Source organism: Jaculus jaculus, chromosome 15 (assembly GCF_020740685.1).
Source record: "Jaculus jaculus isolate mJacJac1 chromosome 15, mJacJac1.mat.Y.cur, whole genome shotgun sequence".
Lineage (NCBI taxonomy): Eukaryota > Metazoa > Chordata > Mammalia > Rodentia > Dipodidae > Jaculus > Jaculus jaculus.
The window spans coordinates 66,738,274-66,763,479 of record NC_059116.1 but is presented as its reverse complement, the minus strand read 5'-3'; the positions used below and the strand labels follow the sequence as shown (position 1 = coordinate 66,763,479).

General features: G+C 44.6%; 1 protein-coding gene across 5 annotated transcripts in view; it reads right to left on the bottom strand.

Moving 5' to 3' along the window:
• Bend7 (BEN domain containing 7) overlaps positions 1-25,206 on the bottom strand; it is a 93,423-nt gene that overhangs the window by 2,375 nt on the left and 65,842 nt on the right. For 4 of the 5 annotated variants that reach the window (XM_045135427.1, XM_045135431.1, XM_045135429.1 and 1 more), the window contains 2 exons: positions 9,350-9,469; positions 3,063-3,116 (listed from right to left, as the gene is read on the bottom strand). In XM_045135427.1, coding sequence (XP_044991362.1) covers positions 3,063-3,116; positions 9,350-9,469 — 174 coding nt within the window. The remainder of the gene's footprint in view (positions 1-3,062; positions 3,117-9,349; positions 9,470-25,206) is intronic. The other variant, XM_045135428.1, reaches the window with a different exon arrangement.

The window sequence follows — 25,206 nt, the reverse complement described above, 5'->3', positions numbered from 1 at the left end:
GTTCAGTAATAGAAAATAATAGCATGCTTTCCCTGCAAAACAGAGCAACACACAGCTAGTAATATCAGTGAAGACTGTAACAAAACAGAAAGAATGCTTCTTGGGTAAAAAGCCAAACAACTCAAGTGGCAAAACTATATGTATTTGATCTCCATTATATAAATAAACTGAGAGAAAAGTTGAAGGTGAGGGGAGTGAAATACCCCACAATGCTTGTTCCTGAGTGGTCACATGAATTTACCTTTTTTCCTTGCACTTATACCAAAGAAGAGTTTGTGAAAGACCACCAATTCAGGATGCTAACTGCTAAGCCCAGATGAACATCACCCTATTTCAAATTCAGAAGCTCCACCTTTAAATTTTAGGAGGGATTATTTTAATTTTATATTTTCTGAATTTTTTACAAGTATCAACGGTTCCCAGATTCTGGGAAGTTCTCTTTCCTCACCCAGCACTCCCTGCACATCTGAGCACAGCACGCTCCTGTCTCTCACCCTAGCCCGAGGACAGGCATTTGTGCGCAGACCCCAACATCCTGCCGGCTACAGTTGGTTGGTCAAATGGCCCACTGAGCAGGGCAGAGGAAGGAATTTGTTGGGTAACATGTGCCAGTGGGGTGCCATGGCATACGTCTGTGAACCTAGCACTAGAATTAGGAGTTCAAGGCCAAAGGCTACCTGAGACCTTATTTTAGGTTTTACTGTGGTCCATGGATACAAATGACATTTAACTGTAATTCTATCCTGACCCCTACAGCCTCACAGTAACATGAGAATTTCTACTTCTTCCCTTACCCTCTCCCTTATACACACAAAACTGGAAAACAAAAAAACAAACAAACAAAAAATCAAGACCCTAAAATTAATAAAAACATTGTTGCAAAGGACGGACCGTTGCCAGCTCAGATAAGTGAGGAAACGGGTGTGTGTCAGAGCCTTGGCTCGTCCCTCGGTTCTAGCCATGAGGCTGGGCCCGGGATGAAGTGGATGAGGGTGAGTGCGGACAGCCCATAGAGGGGGCTCACAGCAGCACCTCCTTCTAAGCAGCCAACCAGAATGGAGATTTTACTTCAGAGAAGTCACCCAAAAGCACTATGTGTTATGGCAAAATTTGAGCCCCAATCTGTGACTTCCCCCTTTCCAAGAGTGATATACATTTGTTTCTTAGTCTCTCATGCTGTTTAGTAATGTGCATTAGCATCCAGAAGTAATCTACAATCTACTTTGTTCATTATGCATTAGAGCCACGGGTAAAGATCTGAGAAAGAACGTGAACAAATGAACTTCAACTGCAGCGAGGCTCCAGTGCACTGACTCTGCTTGACTGCGGAGGCCGAGGGACACGAAATAGAACCTGAAGAGACTGGTCGGTCCCCATCTCTCAGGAGCTTTAAGAAACATGGAGAGAAAGCTGCCCTTGGCCTAGGTATAAGAAACCTCAACGGAGGGAATGGAAGGGCCTGGGCTCTGGCCAGGAATCACAGCTGTGAGACCTTGGGAAAGTCATTTAATGTTTCTGGGCCTCAGGCCTTTTTTCCTGTAAAATAAAAGGACTGGATAAAAAGAAAGGATTGGACTAGAAGATCGCTCATGTTTGTTCTTACTGTCAGCTTCCTTGACAGCTTGCTCGATTTTGGGAGGCTGTTCTAGCTATCTCTAAGCAGTTAAATGCAGAGGTATTACTGCAAAGGGCATGGCCTTCAAATATGAAAGCAAAACCCACTATGTCTTCTCCGGTTAGGGGAAGTTGTTGCAAATGCGCAGGGGGCAAGCAGTTCTCCTAGAGGCCCCCAGAAAAAAAATTCATTATTAAGATTTAGTTTGCCACATCTGCTGGGGCAGGGCCAGGAGTGATTATGAATATGGCCAATGTGAGTTGTCCTGATATTCACAGAACGACCGATTGGGAAAGAACAATAGAGATCACATACATAATTCTCCTAATTCACACGTGGAAACAGCGAAGCAAGAGGAGCAAACCCTTTTACATGATGACTATATTTGGCAAGAACTCGATATAGGCAGCTCCTTTTACATCATGTGGCTCACTGCATTTATTTGTCCATCACTCTGTTGCTTAGCTACTCAAGGCAGAGAAAGCAAGGTATCATTTACATGGCTGGCTTTTCCGGCTGCTCTCAAGTTGACTAACATATGCCCGTCCTTCACCTGTGAACTCTGCTTTGGGGACCACCTCAGGGGATATGCTGTCAGTGACCATGTGACTACTAGGGACTGTACTAAGAGTCCCTGCGTAGACCAGATATTTTACTTGTATGTTTTTGAATTTAACTAGTCTTATCACCCCAGATCTAAAGGAAAAATTTAAATACTGAAATTTTAGGTTAGAGGTTTCTTTGGGGTGCCTGTAACATTCAGGTATTTTTGAGGGCGGTCAATAAGTGCTGACACCAAGTGAGGGGCTACCTTATTTGATAACATGGCTCACTGCGCAGACCCCGCCTCTCTATGCTCAGCTATGAGCTGATAGGCAGGCAGAAAGCCCGATCAGTGTCATTGTTTGAGTCCTGGGAGGTGAAGCCAGCATCATGTTTATGGCTGAAGACAGCCTTGCGGAGCCAGTGCTCTGGTGCTGATTTCATTCGAGTTACAGGTGCGTGTCACTTTCACTGCGCAGACAGGCTTACCCAATCACACAGGAAAAACAGCAGTTACAGAGCGCCTCTCAGAAACGGCCTTTTGGAGGAGGTGAAAGAAACGGAACAGGCATGAATTTGCTTACCCAAAACCAATGACTGCTATACTAAAGTGAAGTCTCTTTTCATGCTAATATATATATATATATCTCCAAAGGTTTACAGAACGTTGTGCTGCTAACTTCTTAGGATTTGCATTTTTGAGATTTTTATGAATATGAAGTAGGCTGTGATTAAAAATGCTGCTTTTCATACTGAATGTGAAAGATCTCTGGACCACGGGCCTGGGTCGGCTACAGAGGCAGCTTTCCCAGCATCTGCATCCTAATGTGAAAACCATTTTCAATGCAAATGTTTGCATGCGCTCTACTTTGCAGCGGGTGATGAAAATGTAAATGTGCTTTACCTGTTGGTGGTAGAGAGATGCCGTCCAGTCTTTCATCACCGTCAGCCACCTCTGCTGGTTACAAACATAAAACACAAATCTCATTAGTTGCAGGGAGCACATTCATTTTGCTGAATACAGGAACACAATTAAAATAACTCCAGTGTACATAGCAGTCTTCATCCTTCTTTCCCTTTTTCGCCTCGCTTGCTTCACATTACAGGTTTTATCATCATTATTTAAATGAAATTTTGTTTTCATGATGACAGAAAAATCAACCCTCATGGATTCAAATAGAAAAATATCCTATGAAGCATTCTGTCAATCATTGATGATTTTTCATTTTCACTCATTTACATAGGCATAAGTCATCCAGCAGCAGGGTGCACTGTTCAAACATGCCACTGAAGTGAATTCCCATTGTAGAATTGTACTTTTCCCACCCCTTGCCAGAGCCCATTCCTACTGGGAAGTGCTGAGAATGAACCTTCCTTGGGAGATGCCTGGAAATTCAGGTATTGAGCTGCCAGCTAACTCTGGCATCCATTCAGTCACAAAGTCAGACATGAAGATAGCTCCAATTTGTGAAATACCATGCCAACCTTGCCTTTCAGTTTATGTATTTCAGTCTCCTTAGGAGCTTGTGAAGGGAGATCCTTGGGGTCACAGAGCATTCCAGTAAATGCAAAGAGAAGGGCCCATAAGTCTCCTAGTAGCGGAAGGGTAGGTGACTCTCCTTTATCGAGGTAGGACACAGGAAACATCTGCCCATGACCGCTGCTGTCACTGTGGTGGCAATTTCTGCATTCCAGAGCTAGAGGTCCTGGAAAGTTCTCTGATGACTGCACTTGTTTTTGGTCAAAGAAGGGCTGCCTTTCACATCACACTGCAGTCCTATGTTCTTATTTGTTTATTTATTTATTTATTTCGAGGTAGGGTCTCACTCTAGCTCAGGCTGACTTGGAATTCACTATGTAGTCTCAGGGTGGCCTCGAACTCATGGTGATCCTCCTACCTCTGCCTCCCGAGTGCTGAGATTAAAGGCGTGCGCCACCACACCTGGCTTCTATGTTCTTATTTTTAAAACACAATCAGAGATAGACGCAGTTAGAAATGTCCTGAACTTTCTACCCCTGGCTTGTCCTCACATCTTGTTCTTACATGAGACATCTGGCATTAAGGAAAGAGCCACTGTCTGTTGGCCTGTTAGTCACTGCAGGGAAACAGAGGAGAGGTGGAATGACCCAGGCCAGTTTTGACTGAAGTACAGTAGAAAGTACCAGAAATGATGCTATATGTGAATATGTAATAACACGGGAGAATGGTAGTCAAAGAAGAGGATAAACAGCACAATTAAATTATGTAAAGTGGTTTACAGAAAAATAATTATGACAAGGTAAAATTCTTGGACACAAGAGATTAGGTATTTTAGTTAAATTCTGTGGGGTTTAAAAATATTTTATTTGTTAAAAGCAATGAACACGTGTCTTTCTAAAGTTAAAATCTGTATGTGTGTGCATGTGTGTGTCTGTGGTGTGTTCATGTGAGCTGCTTGGGTCTAATGCACATTTGTGTGGAGGACAAAGGAGAATGTCAAGTGTCCTCCTGTATCATTTCTACCCTGTTTTCTTGAGACCATCTCTCACTGACTCTGCAGCTGCTGCCTTTAAACGATTCATTTTATTATTATTATTATTATTATTTTAATTTAATTTATTAGTTTTCTTTTCAGTAAAAGAGAGAGAATGGGCACACCAGGGCTTCCAGCCACTGTAAATGAAGTCCAGACGCGTGCGCCCCCTTGTGCATCTAGCTAACGTGGGTCCTGGGGAATCGAGCCTTGAACCGGGGTCCTTAGGCTTTACAGGCAAGTACTTAACCACTAAGCCAACTCTCCAGCCCCCTCATTTTATTATTTATTTATCTGTGTGAATTTGTGTGTGCACGTGTTTACATGCAGAGGCACATGCTATGGCACCCGTGTGGAAGTTAGGGGATAACTTTCAGGTTGGTCTTTGCCTATCTGCCTCCTCTGAGGCAAGGTGTCTCGTCCTGTGTCCTAGCTTGGCTCTTGTGCTGGGTTCACCATGAGCTCCGTCTCTGCCTCCCATCTGGCCATGGGCATGAGCACAAGCTGGCGGCCACTGCGGAAGCTGCCGTGGCGTTCAGCGCTGTACGTGGGGCTGAGCGCCTGGCCGCTTTATTCACTTAGCGTCTCCCCAGCCCTCATTTATCTGTTTCATGCTTAGGACCACCACTTATTTCTTGTTGGTTTGAGTGATTTCGAAAGCTGCATGGGGTGGATAGGATAAAAAGTATTATACGTAGGTATGAAATTGTCAAAATTACAAATTAAAAAAATGAAAGAGATGGCTTACACGGTGAAAATTTCTCATTTTTAGGATGTAAGCATTCTTCAACAATAACAAATAATAAGGACAGCTACCACCACTTATTAAATGCTTAACTTTTACTGAGCACTTTATGTGCAGCCCATCATTTAACCCTTGAAAACCTCTAGGTCCGTTGCTTTGCTCCTTTTAACATGAAGCAACAGAGAGGTGAAGAAAACTGAGGCGGCAGCTGGTACGTGGCTGTGCCAAGGATCTGAACGGGATTTCTTTGCTATTGATAGTCCAAACATAAGGCTCACATTATTACAAGCTAAGTTTGTTTTTTGTTTGTTTGTTTTTTGGGTTTTCGAGGTAGGGTCTTACTCTGGTCCAGGCTGACCTGGAATTAACTCTGTAGTCTCAGGGTAGCCTCGAACTCATGGTGATCCTCCTACCTCTGCCTCCCAAGTGCTGGGATTGAAGGCATGCGCCACCATGCCTGGCACAAGCTAAGTTTTTAAAGTCACCAACTTTTGGTTCTTTGTAAACTTTAGGAACATCTACCTGATATGCATAATTGCTTTTCAGTTAGTTCTAACAAAAATCAGTTTGGGGCCGGGCATGGTGGTGCACTTGAGACTACATAGTGAATTTCAGGCTAGCCTAGACTAGAGTGAAACCTTACCTCTAAAAACAAGCAAACAAACAAAATCAGTTTGGGGTGTACAGTGGCCTTCCCTTGCAATTCTGCTTTCCTTACTTGTTTTATGCAGACCTATGCAGTCATGTGTTTTTGTTAGGTAGGACATGTATAGCCCCGATATTTGTCAGTGATATATAAAGCAGAACACGCTGGCTACATAAAAAAAGGGCCAAGTATCATGGTTGATGAACATCAGTGTGTTACTTAAACTTAATTATAACGTCTGTCTATAACAACAAGTTCACAATCTTTCTTCCTTGGTGACACTCATGTTGTAAAATTTGGTAAAGATTGAGCAAGTCTAATAAAAATTTAATAGCAGTGGCATCTTTAGTCTTGGATCTAACACAAATAATAAATTGTGATTTCAGCTATGGAAGGTAGTCTAATGAAAATGATAAAAATCCACACTAGGAATCATTCTAGTTATAGTAAAAAAAATTATTACATGTGATGAGAGCCCAAATTAATTTCTATTTGGATTTGCCTAACAACTTTTCCAATCTGTGTGGGGCACTTTTTTATCCCTTAGAGGCAGTGCAGACTTCCCTGAGCTAGTAAGTTAGATTTTCCCAGTCAGTTTGTACCTGGCTCCAGGAATTGAGCTAAATATGCTAAGGCTGAAGTTGTGGGATATCTATGAGTCACTGTTGATATCATCATTTGGATAGAAAATAATCAAGATAGAAAGTCTGACAGCCCCATGACTGAGCCTCTTGCAGACAGGCAATTGATGTTTCTTGTTTGGATTTGAGGCAGTCCCACTTCTGCGTTGCCCAAGAGGAAGTTTAACAACGCCCATGTGTCAGGCCATGACCTATGTACCTTCCTCTTGGTCTGGTTTGGTCTGTGTTGGGGTGGCCTGTCTTAAAGCCACCTCCCATTTCTCAGTTGCTGATAGAATTTACAAACATCCAGGTGGAGCTTGCAAACCTTCAGGTCAAGTTAAAATATCTTAAACCATAATGCTGACAGGAGTGGACAACCCCTGGGTTAAGGAGTGAAGGGCTCCTAGGGGAAGGGAAGCGTGGGGTTGTAGGCCGCCTGGATCTCTTTCTGGAGAAAGAGGCAAACGTGTCTGTGTGTGTGCATGGCGGGGTAGCGGAGTACGTGCTGTGATGGTTAAGAAAGTCAGCCCTGGGCCACGCTGGGGGAAGGCACAAGGGATGCGGAGGCACATCCCTACTGAGTGTGTGGGGGGAAGGTGGAAAAGGAAGAGATCAGGACTTACCCTCCTCTCAGCATTTGACAAGAGATCTGTTTCCACGCAACAAAGTGTGATTTGGATGTGAAGTGTCCCCCACAAGTTTGAACACTTGGTCCCCAGCTAGTAGCCCCGGATTTTGCAAGCTGTGGAACCCTAAGCAGGGGAGGCCTAGCTGGCAGGAGCCAGGTCACTAGGGACATAGTGTGGGTTTTGGCCTTCCTGCTTTCCTTCTTGTTCTACGGAGACGAGGCGGTGAGGAGTCCCAGGAGCACCTCCAACCACGCGCTGAAGCAGCTTCCTCCGTGGACTAGCTCCGTGTCAGGTCTCTTGTCCCAGCAATGAGAAAAGCAACGAATACACACAGGCAGCATAGTGAAGGCACTAGAAAAACTTGAAGCTGAACTTCTTAGTTTCATCTTACGATCCAGCAAGGCTGCTTCTCTGTCCTCTGGGCATATCCGTCTCCAATATCTCCTTACTTTTTATGACTTGTACCTTTACAATTTCTCTTAGATTGAAACTTCTCGGGTCCTTTAGGGGGCTTTTTGTTCTCTCCCTTTAGTGAGCTACAGGCTGTGGAACGTGACACCTTCTTCTCTTTCCTCAGGTGGTCTCTGGAGCACTTAATTAAGAGCACAGAGAGCCTGGGAGCCGAGTCTCCTTGTACTTGAACTCTCAGGGAGCAGTTGGGGTTCTCACCGTTGCCTCTCTGCTCCCAGCAGCCCCTGGGAAGCAGGAAGGGGGCAGCTACAGGTGTTCGCTGGACTCCCACAGGTTAGTTCAAAGTCAACAGCAGAGTTGAGACCAGGATATGAGACAGCCCAAAACAGTTAGGTGGCCAGATCTCGGGTATGTTGGTCCTTTGCCTTGTTTTTTTTTTTTTTTTTTTTGAGGTAGAGTCTCACTCTAGCCCAGGCTGACCTGGAATTCTCTATGAAGTCTCAGGGTGGCCTCGAACTCATGGCAATCCTCCTACCTCTGCCTCCTGAGTGCTGGGATTAAAGGCGTGCGCCACCACGCCTGGCAGTCCTTTGCCTTTTGGGCTCGTTGATAATGGAGTTCGGTCTTTTTAGCTTGATACATTTTAAGTTTCTGTCAAGCCTGAATACATATTTAGTATCTTTGTATTTTGGGTCAATAATGTCCCCCTCTACATGAGTAGTTAAAGGGAGGCTCTAACATAGTCCAATAGTTGAGATGTCCAAGTTGGACTCTAGGAAACACAAGGCATGGATACCATTCATGCTTAATGTCTGAAACTTGCCTATGCTTAATTAATACATGTATTACCTCACATACTTTGTGGTGAAAACATTAAAAATGTTCTTTCTTAATTTTCTTGTCTTTTTAAAAATTTATTTATGAGAGAGAGAGAGAGGGAGAGATAGAGAGACAGAGAAGGAGAGAGAGAGAGAAAGAGAGAATGGGTGCACCAAGGCCTTTGGCTGCTGCAAATGAACTCCAGATGCACGTGCCACTTTGTGCATCTGGCTTACATGGGTCCTGGGGAATTGAACCTGGGTTCTTTGGCTTTGTAGGCAAGCACCTTAAATGCTAAGCCATCTCTCCAGCCTTTCTCTTAATTTTCTTAATCATAAATAGCACTGTTAGTAACTGGTGGTTCTGGTGTAAAGTGGTCCCCATAGCCTCAAGCATTGGTAACTAAACCCCCTACTTGGTCCCAAGCTGATGGCACTTTTGGGAGGTAGGCAGATCCTGGCTGGAGGGGTTTATTGCTGGGGGCAGACCCCAGGTTGATTAGTGCACCCCATTGGGTGTTCAGAGCCAACTTAGCTCAGTCTTGCTGCTCTCTCCCAGTCCTTTTCTCTTACACTATTCAAAGTAAATGACCTGACATAATTTCTACTATTAACTTGAGGTGAGTTTCAAAATTCCCCTGAGTAAGATTTTAAGATAGCACATTATAGGGAGTGTATCCTTCAAAGGACAAAGACACCACAATACTTGGAGAAAAGCACTGTGTTTCATAAAGAATAAGGATTCAGTAAAACACTTCCCCAGTTACTTTTTTTTTTTTTTTTTTTTTTTTACAGCTTATTCCTACCTGAGCCTCTTTTTAACCTTCTTCTGGCCAGTTTAATTTGATCCTGTAGAATCTGTACCCAGTCTCTTGGGCCAGGAAGTTTATCCACATGGTTAGCAGTACAGTACTTTTCTGTGAAGACTGAAAGAAATCATAAGATGCCATTAATACTTACAACAACAACAACAGTGCAGAGCTAAAACAGGAATGTAGTTCAAGAAGAAAAGAAGTGTATTGCTTTTCTTTCTCAGTGCCGGGAATTTAACCTAGGCACAGGCACACGCTTAGCTCCACCACTGAGCTGCGTCCTCAGTCCTCAGGGTGAGGGTCTAAAGAATGTCAGACCCGCAGGGTGTGTGCTCCTTATTTGCATGAAACCCACATGGTAAAGATGGAAATCAGCTGGGACTGGCTCTGTGCTAAGGATTGTGCTTCAACATGAAACTGGTTAGAAGCCCCACACAGTTGACATGGAAGCTGTTTGTTCACTCATTCATGTCTGTGTGTGTGCGTCTTATAGGCAGAAATGTAAATGCTTTCTATGGGTTCTTTGGCCCCACCCAGGAAAAAGCTCAGCGAACATTTGCTGTCAATTCAAAATCAAATGCAGCATCACACAAAAGTTCATGTTTTCATGGTGATTCCCATGAACCCAATTAGTACTCAAATAATAGGGCTGGAGAGATGGCTTAGTGGTTAAGGCACTTGCCTGCAAAGCCAAAGGATCCAGGTTTGACTCCCCAGGACCCACATAAGCCAGATGCACAAGGTGATGTGCACTCATCTGGAGTTCATTTGTAACATGCTCATTTTCTCTCTCTCCCTCCATGTCTCAATGACAAATAAAAATAACATATAAAAATAAATAATAACACAGTGTGTCTTAATGAAATGTTAAGACACAATCTGATATAAATCCCAATTCTGCTTTAAGCCAACCCTTGTACATTGTACTAGCTGTGAGGAGAGTGTCACCCTATTTCATATTATTGCACAAAGCAACTATGAGAGTCAGTGGGCAGGACAATGACCTCAGGAGAGTTGTACACAGTGTGGCTGCATGTGAGGTGCCAGTGTTGACAACTCTGCATTGCACCCTTTCCTGAGGACCAACGTCAAGACTGCCTTTGCACCTTGCTCTCTGTAAGGTCCACGTTACATCTGCAGTCCCATCTCACTACGTTCGTGGGGTTTAGCATATCAGTAATTTTAATGCTTTAAAAGGTTTCTTTTTAAGAAGAAATGACACGGTAGTATACTTGTCTCTACAAAATATACATCAAACTATATAAAAATTGAAATTTCCATTGAATTGAAAACAAACATTTCCACAGGTTAAGAAAAACTAGCTATATTAAATGTTCTAGATCCACTACCACATAGTGAATAGCCTCAAATAAAGAGCCACTTCAAAAGTCCACAGAGGTAAATGGGCAGGGTGTCTTGGCAGTATAAAAATATTAGGGCAAATGGTAAACTATGACGTCAAGCAAAGGGCTGCAAGAACACTTCTTATTTATACCTAGGCTCAGTAAAAACGCTGCCGAAGAGCTTCTGCTTGACAGTGACGACAGACATGGTGGCGACCCGGGAGAGCCCAGCAGTGCTGGGGGCATGAAACTAGCAACATCCTCTTAGGAAACCAAAGCAATACATGATGAGAGCCATAGACCTGTTATCCTTTGAGACGATACCATCGGTCCTAGAAATGTAACCTAAGGAGGCCATTGAAGGAGGAAACAAGGCTGTCTGTGTTTTAAAGTGTAAGCCGTCACGTGTGTGGGAAGAGGCTCCAGGCTCCCGAGGGGGTCTGGAGGTAGAGAGCACTGGAAGGATTGAAATGGTCACTGAGAACAGGAACGCGGCCCAGGGAGGACAACAGTCCACATGGGTGGGATGCTGACTCCCTTGGCACTGGGCAGCTGTCTAGGACACTGGAAGGTAGGGCTGCCCATGAGTCAGCATTTTGCTGGCTAATTTCAGAGCGGGAACATAAAGCACTTGGAGGCGGTGGTTCAATGATGCCAGAGAAAGGCTCATGGACATGGAGACACCTATGCAGACCAAGACAGGGAGATGCCAAGGGGTTGGCCGGCAGGAGCTATACAGGGGGCAGGAAGCATCTAGAATAGTCTCACTGGGATAGGGAAGCCTAAAACAGCACTGGTGCAATCGCTGTGTGGGAGGGTGCTGAAGGTATATTCCATGTGCAGAAGAAAGAAAAGGCACAACTGAGTAAGTAGGTCCTGGCACTGCGGGGCCGGGAGGCAGAAGGATCTCCCCGTGGACAGTGGAGGCATCCATACTGGATGACAGCAGGTCCCGGCGGAGGAGAGGAAGACACACAGCTCTGTTAGGGGTCTTAGTGGGAAGGTCCTGTCTCAGCCCCGCCTGAATGGGGGCTGGAAGTAGAATGAAGGTGCAGGAAAACATCAACTCGGTGACCCGCTGTGGCTTACGTGAGGCAAAGGAGAGCATGGAGCCTCCACCTGGCCCGGATGCAGAGGAGCTATTCCTGGGGTAGAGAGGTGCTCTCCCGTCTCCTACAAACATGCTGTATAGTGCCTTGTGTTGAAGAATCTCAAGAAACGTGATGAACAAACAAATATATTTCTCAGTTTTGCTTCTAGTGTTAGCAAATAACAGTAGCTCACAAAATTTAGACTAAATGGAGGAGAACGGCCTATCTGAAGTAGCAGGAAGTCACAATTAACTGAATATGTCTTAAAAAAGACAAGGGTTTATTATACTCAAATGTCACATTTACGAAATGGAGCCCTGTCAAATGGTTTCTGAAGTTCTCTTTTAATAAATACAAAAATACATTTGCATTTGGTACCCATTCACTTATCTAAAAAAAGAGTACTATAAAATGACTGAACATGCTATCTCAGTAGGTAAGCATCTTCCCACTTATAATGTTATTTACACAATTAACTTCCATAGCAACCTCTTTTCTTAGATTGTGAAAAGCTTGCACTCAAATTATCACACATTAGAAAGTAGTGGCTCCAAAATAACAATGCAGACCTGAACTGAGCCAAACTCCTAATGACACCCGTATGTGCCAAACAGCTGAGTTCACGCGCTGCAGCGTGCAGGCTGTGGGAAGTCCTCTCCACTTTATCAGAGGCCGAAGATCGCAGAGCTTTAGAATGTAACCTTGAGCTCAAGCATTCTGTCACTCGCCAAGAAAGGCAATGGTTCCTGCTTGTTTTTCTCCTTGCAGTGAAAATGTATCTGCTTTCAATAGAAATATGCCAGGGAAATTGCCGTCTCCTGGGTCTGTGACTGAGACCTTTGAAGGCTTCTCAAAAACATATCCACACAAACAAATATTTCCACCAGGCACATTATTGACATTCTAGCTCACGGATTACATCCAAGCTTCAAAGGCACTTTTAACTAGAATTTACCTATTGAAGATGAAATCCTGTTCTCTCCATTACAATCACAGATGAGGCCTTAGAACAAGGCCAAAAGATTGTCCCTGCATTGATGTGCAAACAGTCAATCACGCTATGTGAGTACAGGTCTGGAGTAAGCAGAATATATTTTTGCTATCTGAATCTATAGCTAAAGGTCAGGCTATTATCGTGGTAACAGTTCCATTAGGAGTAATGATGTGAAAACTGGTATTGCCTTAATGCACTGGGTTTCCTACGATGTTAATAGTGGGTCATTAAGAATCATAGGAGGATAATTTGCATCCATCCTTAGAATGCAATAGGTTCTGAAAAGAAATTTCCCTCCTTTCCCATTTTAATACATTAAGGAGACATGAGGGCTAATTTTAAATGAGCCCAAATAATCTGAACAAGTGGAATGAGACCAACGATTAAACTAAATAAGAGAGTTTAAACATCTCCTCTGTTTAATCTAATTTGAGGTCTCAAGGCACTGAGAGTATGTTAAGTCACCGGGGAAATGACAAATGCTGGAGTAGATTCGTGCATGAATAATGACTTTCCCAGACGCTTGTATTCATTCAAACCATGCCCTTTAATTGTTTATAAATAATGAATAAGCTTGTGGTAGCAGAGCAGATCCTTCCCTAGGAATGCAGCTTTTAATATAATCATCAATGACCATGGTGTGGAGCAGCGTGTATGACATGAAGAATATGTACCCTAAGAGGGCACACTGCCATGCCCCCAAACCACTTTCTTTTCTAAAATCTTCTCATCTGAGCTGGGCGTGGTAGCACACACCTTTAATTCCAGTGCTTGGGAGGCAAAGGGAGGAGGATCACTGTGAGTTTGAGGCCATCCTGAGACTTCATAGTGAATTCCAGGTCAGCCTAGACTAGAGTGAGACCCTACCTCAAATGCCCCCTCCAAAAATAAAAAAAAAATTTTAAAAAATAAAGAAACCAACAACTTCTCATCTGGATTCTTTTTTGGGGGGTGTCTGTGCTAGAAAAGCAAAGCAGGGTATGCACTTTTAAAAGATGTCACTGTGTCATGCAGACACCTGAAGGAGTGGGAGATTTGCAGAGTTCCAGTCTTCCTATGGAGTCCTACAGGAACTCTGGCCAGCAGTGACAGCCAGCTTCGACTATATGACAACTAATGTGTCATTTAAGGTCAAGCAGTCAGTACTTGATGTCAATTCCAACTGAAAACTCATGAGATCTTCCAGACTGCTCGGGCCTGTGACGGGTAGGGCAACCGTGTTGGCAGTAGTGTCCCAGGTGGCAAGCTGTGTGGCTCAGCTGGGCACCACTTGTAGCCAGGGCAGTATAAAAACAGAGGGAATGTGGGGATCTGAATGAAACATCTAATCCCTCGCACACCCTCTTCTGCTCTGGGAAGGCTGCTACGGGAGGCTTCCTATGCCGGGCAGTTTCTGCATCTCACTTAATCTTCACAATAACCAGCAAAATGAACCTACAGATGACAAGATCAAAGCATGGGGCACTTAAGGAACTGGTTTGAGATTCCCTGACTAATACATGTTGTTATACATGTTAATTTTTTTTTAAAAAATTAACCTTTGATTTTGTAGATGAATATACAGGTATTATAAAAGAAAGATGTTCAAAGTTGACATAGAAGCAAGGTAATGACTCAATCAATCACCCCATGTTAAAGGTGAGAATGTGGGTGTTACTTTCAACCACACACCACGGAAGTAAGGTGACACCTGGAGACAGCTGAGTGGGGTGGTAGTCATCTGTCCCTGTGGTCCCCAGTCCCTAGACCAAGGAGGTCAGTTGGGCATGGGAGGGAAGCTGTTCGCAGAAGCTGGATGCTAGGGGCTGAGCACTAGTGAGGTGCTGGCGATGCCCAACACTACATCAAGGGTGGGCAATGGTAACAAAGGGTTCAGGCGAGACTGGGAGCCCACGATGTGAGCAGCCTCGTTGGACCAGGTGAAAAACGCAGAGGTGTGGGGGAGTGGAAGGCAAGCAGAGGGAGCAGGAGGCAGAGCTACAAAGAGGAGCGAGGACAGAGAGGCCGAGCACACGCTCCCGTGGGACCTGCTGCGCGCATCACAGAGAAGCGGGGGGCGGCCGCCCCCTCGCCATGCTCACGCATGGGCTTATGGGACAGCTGGTGCAAAGCGCAGTTGGGTAATAGCCACTTCTGGAAATCACGGAGCCTTCATGAAGGGAGCATCTTCATATATTTTTTATTTATTTATTTGCAAGGAAAGTGGGGCACGGTAGGGCCTCTAGCCACTGCATACTCCAGATGCATGTACCACTTCTTGTGCATCTGGCTTCAGGTGGGTACTGGGGAATCAAACCTGGGTGGCTAGGGTTTGCAGGCAAGTGACTTAACCACTAAGTCATCTCTCCAGCCCCTGAGGCAGCATTTTATACAGGCTGGAGGAAAGTACCACGAATTATGTCAGAATATGTACTTTAATGCCACCTGACGTCCGCGTGCCCATTGGCCACCACCTCTTTCTTATCACTGGCCTCTATGCTGACAGATCTTGGGAGGGCACCGTCAGAGAAAAGGCCACCAAGGATGTTGTAAGATAGGATTGCGTCTATGGTTTCACCTGTTTGTTGATTCTTATTAAGGTCACTTAGAGTGGGTGATGTTTTCTGATCCTGTACACAAATAGGGAAGTGCTTTATATCCTGAATCTAAATGCCACCATGCCCTTACTAGAAAAACAACATACACTCCTTCAGGAAAAATCTAGCCAGTACCCAGAGCCAGGAAGCACTAGGTTCCAGGGAATAAATGGCTCCTTGGTTCTCAAAAAGCTTGCAGTGAAGTGGAAGATGAAGGTAAATAAGAACTCAAGAAGCAGTCTAGGGCTGGAGGGATGGCTTAGCAATTAAGGCACTTGCCTGCAAAGCCAAAGGGCCTGGGGTCCACTTCCCCAAGACCCACGTAAGCCAGATGCCCAAGGTGGCACGTGTGTCTGGAGTTCACTTGCAATGGCTGGAGGTCCTGGCATGCCCCTTCTCTATATCTGCTCCCCCCTTTATCATAAATAAATAAAATATTAAAAACAAGATCCAGGCCACATATACATGCACATTCATGCATGCACACCCCATACAATAAGAACAGATATGCACACAACGAGGAAAGAAAATAAGAAAAAAAAGAACAGTAGAGAGCCAGGCATGGTGACACACACCTGTAAATCTAAACACTTGAGAGCCTGAGGCAGGAGGATTGACAGTTTGAGGCCAATTGGGCTATTTAGTGAGATGTCTATTGAATAAAACGAATCAAAACAAATAAAGACACAACAAAAGCACAGATCAAATTGCTTCTACAGAAATAAACACAAGACTGCAGAAAAGGGACACCTCATCATGCTGGAGCTGAACGGCAGGAAGTTGGGGAAAGATCTGGATAAAGTGATGGCTAAGTTGAACCTTAAGAAAAAAGTAGAGGCTAGAAGAAAAAGCAAGAGGAGGTGGAGAACATGTCAGGCACAGGAAAGGGCACATCCTGAAGCCATCGGCTGCTGCTGTAGCCACAGTGCCCGTGTCTCTCAGGTCTCCCACTGGTGAGGGAGGAGGCGATGCAATGCAGTCCTGGGCTTGAGGGAGGTGGATGTGAAAGCAAGCTGTGAAGACAGCAGCAACTGCCCCAGGCCCGGGGTGGGTGCCACAATGAGCAAACACTGGCCTGCCTAACAGAAGAGCTCAGATAATAAAAATCCATGACCTGAGAGAAATGCTGGAAAAACATGAAATTCACATAAGAGAAATAACAAATACGGACAACAATGAAGTGATGCTCGGTCAATATTAGAGATCAGGGACCCTACCATTAGTTCCCATTCAGAAGGTCTAAAGCTAAGAAATGGAGGCAGTATTCCTCTTCATCTTTGAAGATAATGAAAATTTTTTGCTAAAATTTGTTTTCTCTCTGCATTACTCCTGAGATTTAAAAACTGGTGTTATATTTACGTCATACCTATCTCTTCAGTTGTTTTTTTTTAATGTTTGTTTATTTGTGTGTGAGAGAGCAATACAAAGAGGCAGATAGAGAGAATGGGTGTCCTGGGGCCTCTATCCACTGTAAACAAACTCCAGATGCAAGTGCTACCTTGTGCATCTGGCTTTACATGGGTCCTGGGGAATTGAACCTGGGTCCTTTGGCTTAATGGCAAGTGCCTTAACTACTGTGTCATCTCTCCAGCCCTCTTTAGTTTTGAAGAATAAAAAAGCACAGCTATTTTTAATAAAAAAGTGATGTCTGAAACTGAGGCTTACTGTGAATCTCACCATCTCACTTAAGATTGTAAAATTTCAGGGCTGGAGAGGCGGCTTAGCTGTTAAGGTGCTTGCATTATAATTATAGTTGATGAACATCAAGGTTCTGTTTGTTGTCACATTTTTATTATGTGTATATTTCTATGAATTCTATACGCCTTACCATTATTTCAAACTGTTTTACATTTAAAGATGAATAGTACAGTTCTTATGTGCCCTGTTGAGAACATGAATTTTCATCAGTAAATGTCATATATATATATATACATATATGTATATACATATATATATGTATATGTATGTGTGTATATACATATATTGATGTCTGTTAACAACAACATGTGAACACTGACCGGGCTTGATGAACATGCTTTACCAGCACTGGTTTGAGGTCAGCATGGAAAGTGAGATTTAAGAGGGGTCTGGGAGGAGGCTCTGTAATTTCTTTGCAGGGACTACTAGAGGAAAGCCAGCTGTCCATTACACCTTTCAGGCCCCTGGCCTTCTCAGATAAGGCCTCCCTGAGTTCACACCGGTACGTTCTCAGTAACAATGTCTAGTGTTTACCTAGACTATAAGCACAATGAGGGTGGAGACTGTCTCGTTCACTGCTGGCACACAAGAGGCAAATGCAAAAGAGAAATAAAAGAAGGGTTTCCTTAGTAAATAGCCACAGGTCTCAAATCTACAAGGTCCCAGAAGCTCATTTCCAATTTGGCTTAGCAGTAAGTACAGTCCTCAGTACCTCAGAGCGCAGTAGGGGAAGATATGGAAATACAGTGCTGCAAACGATGACATACTGAGGAAAGAACAGCGTCCAGGTCAGTTCTCCTCAGGCGCTTGCAGGGAAGGTCCACCCCACAGTAGCAGGCCCGTGGTCGGACCTGGTCCTAATGACCACCCACCACTCAGAATTGACTGTCACTGCAGGGCTCTACTATTTGCAGTTAGTGGCTGGAATGAAAAGGGCCCTAGATATCTACACCACTTATCCCCAGCTATATTTATTTAATTCTGTAGATTTACTTCTGAGAATTTGGATGATAACTTCTGATCCAGAAAATTACTAGCTTGGAGGGTCTAAAAATTAGACAAGCCAGCCAGGCATGGTGGTGCACGTCTTTAATCCCAGCACTCGGGAGGCAGAGGTAGGGGAATCACCATGAGTTCAAGGACACGCTGAGACAACATAGTGAATTCCAGGTCAGCCTGGGCCAGAGTGAGACCCTACCTTGAAAAACAAAAAAACAAAACAAAACAAAACAAAAAAATTAGACAAGCCACACTCTTTTGTAAATAAGATACTGTTTCCAGAGATTAAATGGCTGCCAGGAACAAGTCTGCATCTTACATTATCCCTTTCATCACCTCCAACTTGGTGCAACTGTGAGTTTGAACAATCTTGCTTAATCACAGCGATTCTCAAAGGGCTGAGGCCAGTGGAGGAGTCTGGGGGAAAACAAGCTTACCACTTGTCTACCCTCATTCTGTTCTGCTACGATGGCATCTCCATCTAGAGTGGAGGGTTGAAAAATGTTTCCAGTGCCTTCCAGAATTAAACAAAGCTAACTGCAATTTATAGTCATTTAAGAAAGCCCACAACAGCCTACACCTATTAAATTCTCTCTAAAAAAAATTATGGTTATCCCATTTATCTGGTGCTAACTTTATTCTCCGTTGGAGAATCTGCTTCTCCTTTTCAGATAGACACAGATCCTAAGGAGAGAACCACCCCATCATACCTCAAAAGGGCCCCAGCTGAAACTAAGAACAATTGGTGAAACAAGCAAGGGTGCTGTTTTCTTGGTGAACCTGGTACCAGCACAAGGGTGAAGGAGATCGACACAGAGAACAACCAACTCTTACCAAATCAGATATCCAGAGACACAGAGGCTCCCAAGACCTCACCACTGAAGCAGACCTAAAAAGAACCCAACATGGCTCAGGGAGACTTGTGGAAGAGGGGTTGGAAAGAATGTCAGAGCCACACGTTGGGTCATGATACACAGACATTTCCTCCTACCCATAACTGATGGCTAAACACAAAATGCACGACCCATACACCCCAACAAAGCGGGGTCCTGTGGAGGGAGAAGGACAGGGAGGGGCTAACAATGGTACCAAGTTGACTGTATTCACTGAGTACAAAACTAATAAAAAAAAATAATTAAAAAAAAGAAAGCCCACAACAAAGCTCATCTATATAAGGAAATACGATTAACACTTCCCATTGGCAAACTGGGCTGCAAGGCACCTCTGTTTAATGTGTCTGGTACAGTGCAAGGGAATAGACTGTATCTGCTAGATATTAATACCTGGACCACCACAAACTTTGAGGGCATGGGGTTCTAATATTTATTCCATTTTTTTAAGCACATAAAAATGCTTCACAATCACAGATTGATAGGAATTCTACTTGAAAGGCATTTTGGAAACATTAATAAAATTAATTCATTTTATAATGAGTCAGCTCAAGTAAAACAAAAGTTTCAAAGACTGTGAATCGTCAAGTTAGTAGACAAGTGGTCTCTGCCCAAGCACTCTGCACCACAGAGCTTGCCTATGCTCATCTGCTCTTAGACAAATGCTTGAATGAGAAAGTAAGGTTTGATAGCTAATGCTTCTGGATATATGAGCTTCTGAGCTCATTCCACGGGCTGCAGAGTTGATACTACAGCCAGCAAGTCTGGGGGAGGCGCCTGCAACGCCAGTGGAAGTTATGATGCTGAGAGAAGTTCAGGAGCTGTGGGAAGGAACTACAGGAAGAAACTGGGAATGAACTGTAAGAATGAACCATGGGAAAGAACTGTGGGAATGTTTCTTACGGACTTACAAATAACTTTTCTTTTTTTTTCAAGGTAGGGTCTCACTCTAGCCCAGGCTGACCTGGAATTCACTAAGGAGTCTCAGGATGGCCTTGAACTCATGGCGATCCTCCTACCTCTGCCTCCCAAGTGCTGGGATTTAAGGCGTGCACCGTCACGCCCGGCACAAATAACTTTTCTGAGAATATTGCCGCGGGATGCTTTTCCTGCCAAATTCCTGACCTGCATCTTGCCCTGAAGTTAATCTTACAACCGTGTAACCCATCTGCTTGAAGCAATGTGACGAGGTTTCCTCTGCCTTGGTGAACCTTTGTCCTGAACAGCACAGATGGCCAATATTGACAAGGGATATTCAGAGATGCTGACTGATATTAATCTATACTCTTTGTCCTACTTCCTTGGTGACCTGGTGACGGTCTTGACCCAGAACAAGTGCGCATGTGTGAGAAGTGCTGAGCACGCCGAACTGCCACGGTTGCTACTGATGACAACAGTGGGTTTAGTGTGATCACATCTGTGAATGGTGTGTGTGTGTGTGTGTGTGTGAGTGTGCGTGTGTGTGTTCGGGATCAGCAGATCTAATATGTCACACCCCTAAATCCCTTACTTTAACAAATGTTTAAGGACTACTCAAAGTCAAAAGCTCCTTGCCCTTTACTCATAGCGTTCAACCTTTCATGTATTTCTGCTTTTTGCCATTCAGTAAAAACCCCCAGGAGGGCCTGTCAGCAGAGACACGAGAGCGGCGACTGCAGATGTGGTGGGCTCGTCCCTGTTTCAAGGACTCCACGGGTCCCTGGCTTTTCCTCAGGCTCTGCTCCAGCAGCTGACTCACTCTTGGGTAAATGATTCCAAGGATCAGTTTCCTTCTTTCAGGCTCTCCTCTGAAAAGCAGCCAGCCCACTCACGGCAATCAAATCCAAGAGTCAGTTTCTATAATTGCAGGGCTGTGCCTCCCCAGTTGGGCAAGGGACCACGTGGCCCTCACAGCCATCTCAATGTGGAGGCAACCCAGGCCGGAAGAACAAAGCACCACACGCTGGGACGTCACTGCTCACACCCCGCAGGACTCCCCGCGGCTGCGGAGCAGTGACATCAGCGTGAAGATGCCTGGCTGTGAGGGCTCGTGCTCCGAGGTAGGGTTTCCCTTCTTTTCTTTTTCTGAGATTTACACAAACTCTGAACTTAACAGTTTGAGTCTTAAAATCAAGTTCTTAGACTTCCTCTTGTGTGTGTGTGTGTATGTGAGAGACAGAGAGGGAGGGAGACAGGATGGGCACACCAGGGCCTCTAGCCAGTGCAATTGAGTCTAGATGCGTGTGCCGCTTTGTGTGCATGTGCCACCTTGTACATCTGGCTTACATGGGTTCTGGAGAGTCGAACCTGGGTCCTTAGGCTTCACAGGCCAGCACCTTAACTGCTAAGTCATCTCTCCAGCCCTCTTAGACTTTCTTTTTGATACCTTAGCTTTAGGCACCAATTTGCTATGATAATGAATGCTAAAAAAGTATGGTTCAGTGGGGATATGGCTCATGGTTAAAAGTGTTTGCTTACAAGCCTTCCAACCTAAGTCCGATCCTTCCCAGAATCCACATAAAGTCAGACACAAAGTGGCAAGCGTCTGTGATTCCAATGTGCCTGTGGCAATGAGAGGCAGAACTGGAAGAATCTCAAAGCTAGTGTGCCAGCTAGTCTGGCCTTCCCAGAGGAAAACAAGAAGAAGAAAGATTCTGTCTCAAAGTAGGCAAAAGGAAAGAATGGACAGCTTGAAGCTGTCCTCTGACCTCCACATGTATGCACTGACATACACATGCCCATGTTCCCATGTGTACACACGGCGAGATAAACATTATGTCTTAAGAAATTTTGAGATAGAATAGATGGGAAATGATACATTGAGCTTGACTAGGGATTCCCTTTATTAGATTTATTCAAACCCAAATCCCATAATTAACTTAGTCCATCCCACCTTTTGAAGATGACTTTATCATCTGGTGTGAAAGAAAGACAACAAATGGTATTGTGCACACTGCATCCTGTAAAGTTTTTCTTTGATATGGAACTATAATTAATGTGTTCTAAGCCCCTACTGAGTATAAATTTGGATGCATATTTGGGATTGCCTTAATGTTTTTGATCAGCAAGCTTTATACCATGCTTGATCATTATACACCACTTGGTCTGTTGCACTTGTTTTTCTAATCTTCAAACTAATATTCTACCTTCCTGAATTCCAGCTGCACTTTTCCAACTTGTCACAGAGACGTGGTATGACTATCCTGAAACTCACAGTCTATATACAGCTAATGTGGTAGAGCTGTGTTTTGACTATAAGAAAGCACCGTGTTCAATGAAGATAAATTGACTGTCTTGTTCCTTCATTCCCTCTCTCTTTCCTTTCTCCCTCCTCCTGCCTTTTTTCCTGGGCTTACCAGTCATTCATCATGTGAATGGAACTGTTTCATGTGCCAAGGAACTGACGAAGCAGATACAAACATACTCTCTGCCCACAGGAACTAAGACTCTTGCTGGGAAGAGATGTTCAGCATCAGACGCATGACCATACATCCCCAGCTCTCTGTTTTCCCAGTGAAATTATTATCAGAACCATGGTACTCCTTGAACTGTCCTAATTTGAGGTATCTTCCACATAAACCACTAACAACAGAGCAAAGGGTTAAGACTTTTTACTAAGCCATATAAAGGTAGTGAATACTACAGGAATTTAGAGAAAGAGACAATCGGTGTATTCGGGCCTCTGGAGAAAGTGTCACGGTTGCAGTGATGAGACTTGGGCTGGGCCAGGAAGCATGAGCTGGACCTCTCTAGAAGAGCTGAGTGAGAGAACAGCATTGAAGGCTGAGGGGGAATGCTGAACCCAAAGCTGAGACTTAGGTGGGCGTGATGTCTGAGGAACACGGCAAGGTGTGGTTAGCTCACTACGAAGACTGAGAACTCTACTTGCAAGGGGATGGAGATCAAGCTGAGCAGGCTGGAGAAGACCAGAGATTAGACTTGACTTCATAGGTAGAGGCAGGGACTGAGGATGAGGCACAGTTGGATGAGTGCTTGCCTATCATACATGAAGCCCTGAGTTCAATCCCCAACACTACATAGAACTGGGTATAGGGCCACATCCACCTAATCCCAGCTGTCAGGAGGTGGAGACAGAAGGACCCTCAGCTACATGGTCAGTTTAAGCTACATGAGACCTTGTCTCAAAACAAACAAACAAACAAACAAACAAACAAACAAACAAACAAACAAAAAACAGGTAAAGAGAAGCAGGAAAAGTAACACAATAAAAGAAGTTTGGTTTTATTGGCATTAATTGGCTTTTAGAATACAGTATGACCCAGAGGGGAGAAGGAGGAACAAAGCATTTTGAGGTTTTGTGGAACTTTGAGACAAAGCGATGGACAGCTGGATGAGGTCAGAGAAGTTCAAAGCTATCGATGAAGTGAAGAAGGACAAAGAGCATTGGCAGGGCCGCGGGAAGACTCGGGACGAGTTGTAAGAACAGGCGCAGGAAGAGCCGGCCAGGGTCAGCGCTGAGCCGGTTCTGTGCTTCTTAGCTCCTGTCCACCCTGACTGGAATTTGGCCCCTTGAGTTGCACCTAAGCCAGTTAAACATGGTACATGAGGCGACAAAGAGGAGTCGAGGGAAATGCTTAGATACTGGATTTGCTCTCATCACAGCGAGGCTGAATACAGGAAAGTCTCTGAGAATAGAATGATGGAGGGGCCAAGGGCTCCCCCAGAGCAGCAGCAAGAGGTAAGGCTTGGAGACCGTCACGGTGCTCCAGTGTCGCGGGAAGCCCGAGACATTCCAAGATAGGAGCCTCCCTGTCCCCCACGGATGCAGCCACACTTTCTCTTATGCAGAGGTAGAATCTTTAGGGGTGGCCCCAAATCAGTGACAGCTTTTGTTTCTAATTTAAATGAAAGACTACAGATTTTAAAGTTTTTTTTTTTTGGTGGATTTCTCATCAGTCCACAATATTGTACTGACTAAAAATGTCCCACAATCATTTACGTGCGGACTTTTAGGACAGAACCACTAGCAACTACAAATTCTCTGAATCTTTTATATTTTGATGCATGCCTTGTATGGGACAGTCAGTAGCAGCTTACAGAACTACTGTAGACACTGCTGGAATCAGCTTCAGGCCCAGGAAAGGGTAGAAGGGTGTAAGAGGCCAATTACGATACAATGCTACTTCCTTTTATTCCTTTCTACTTTTTAAAATATATTTTATGTATCTGAGAAAGAGAGAGAGAGAGAGACCGAGAATGGGTGCACCAGGGCCTCCAGCCACTGCAAACGAGCTCCAGATGCATGCACCACCTTGCGCATCTGGCTTATGTGGGTCCTGGAGAATTGAATCGGGATCCTTTGGCTTTGCAGGCAAATGCCTTAACCAGTAAGCCATCTCTCCAGCCCGCTACTTCCTTTTAAGAAGAGAGAAAACAGGAGGATGTGGTGAGCATCTTAGATCAAGCACATAATTCAGGGAGTTGAACAGAACGAGAGTGGGCTAGGTAGGAACACTGCTTTCAATCTGTCAGATCCATAGCTGGCCCGCAGGACAGCACAGCATACATAACAAAGGTGTCCTTCCCTCACGACCCTGCCTCCTCCTGCTAGGAAACTGTCATCATGATTATATAAATTGGCAGTGTTCACAGGAGTAATGGTGCCACTTACGTTGGGCAATACACAGTAGCCGCTTATGGTACAGGGGCCCATGTACTCTGTGGGCGTGGATAATGCATCCAGAAGCTACAGATGTTTACAAGAAAATTTCAGTGCCAGGGGGCTGCTGGTGAGGGAGGTCTCTGATGCTCCCCCAAACAATAGAGGCTACTGCCAAGGCCCTTGGCTGCCCACCAGAGCTGAGAGACCTCACTGCTGAAGATATCCCGTGCTTGGGCTGCAGGGCACTGGGAAATCAAGCTGGAGCTGAGCTGGAAGCCTCCTCTCTGTTGACTCACTGTCATAGCGCTGGAAAAAGCTACGCAGTCGGCTGGGACGGAAAAGTTATCAGTGGTCTCAGCCAACAGTGGACTCTGCAAGCTTCACAACTGGACAGCCACACTGAATGTACCAACTGGTGCAATAGTGGCATGCCTCTGATTGCATGTGAGACCCACTTCACAGGAGGTAACTCGCGCTGGGCACTGAAAACCTACTCTAAAGCCCACGGCTAGAAAGGGGAGAAGCGACTAACCATTGTTTGGTTACGTGGATATGAGATGCCCACCAAATTGCCTCTAAATCTTTGTGTATGCCCATGCCACTTGCACTTTTGGCTAGAAAAATTTCTTTTTCTTTTTTTCTTCAGATGGTGATAGTA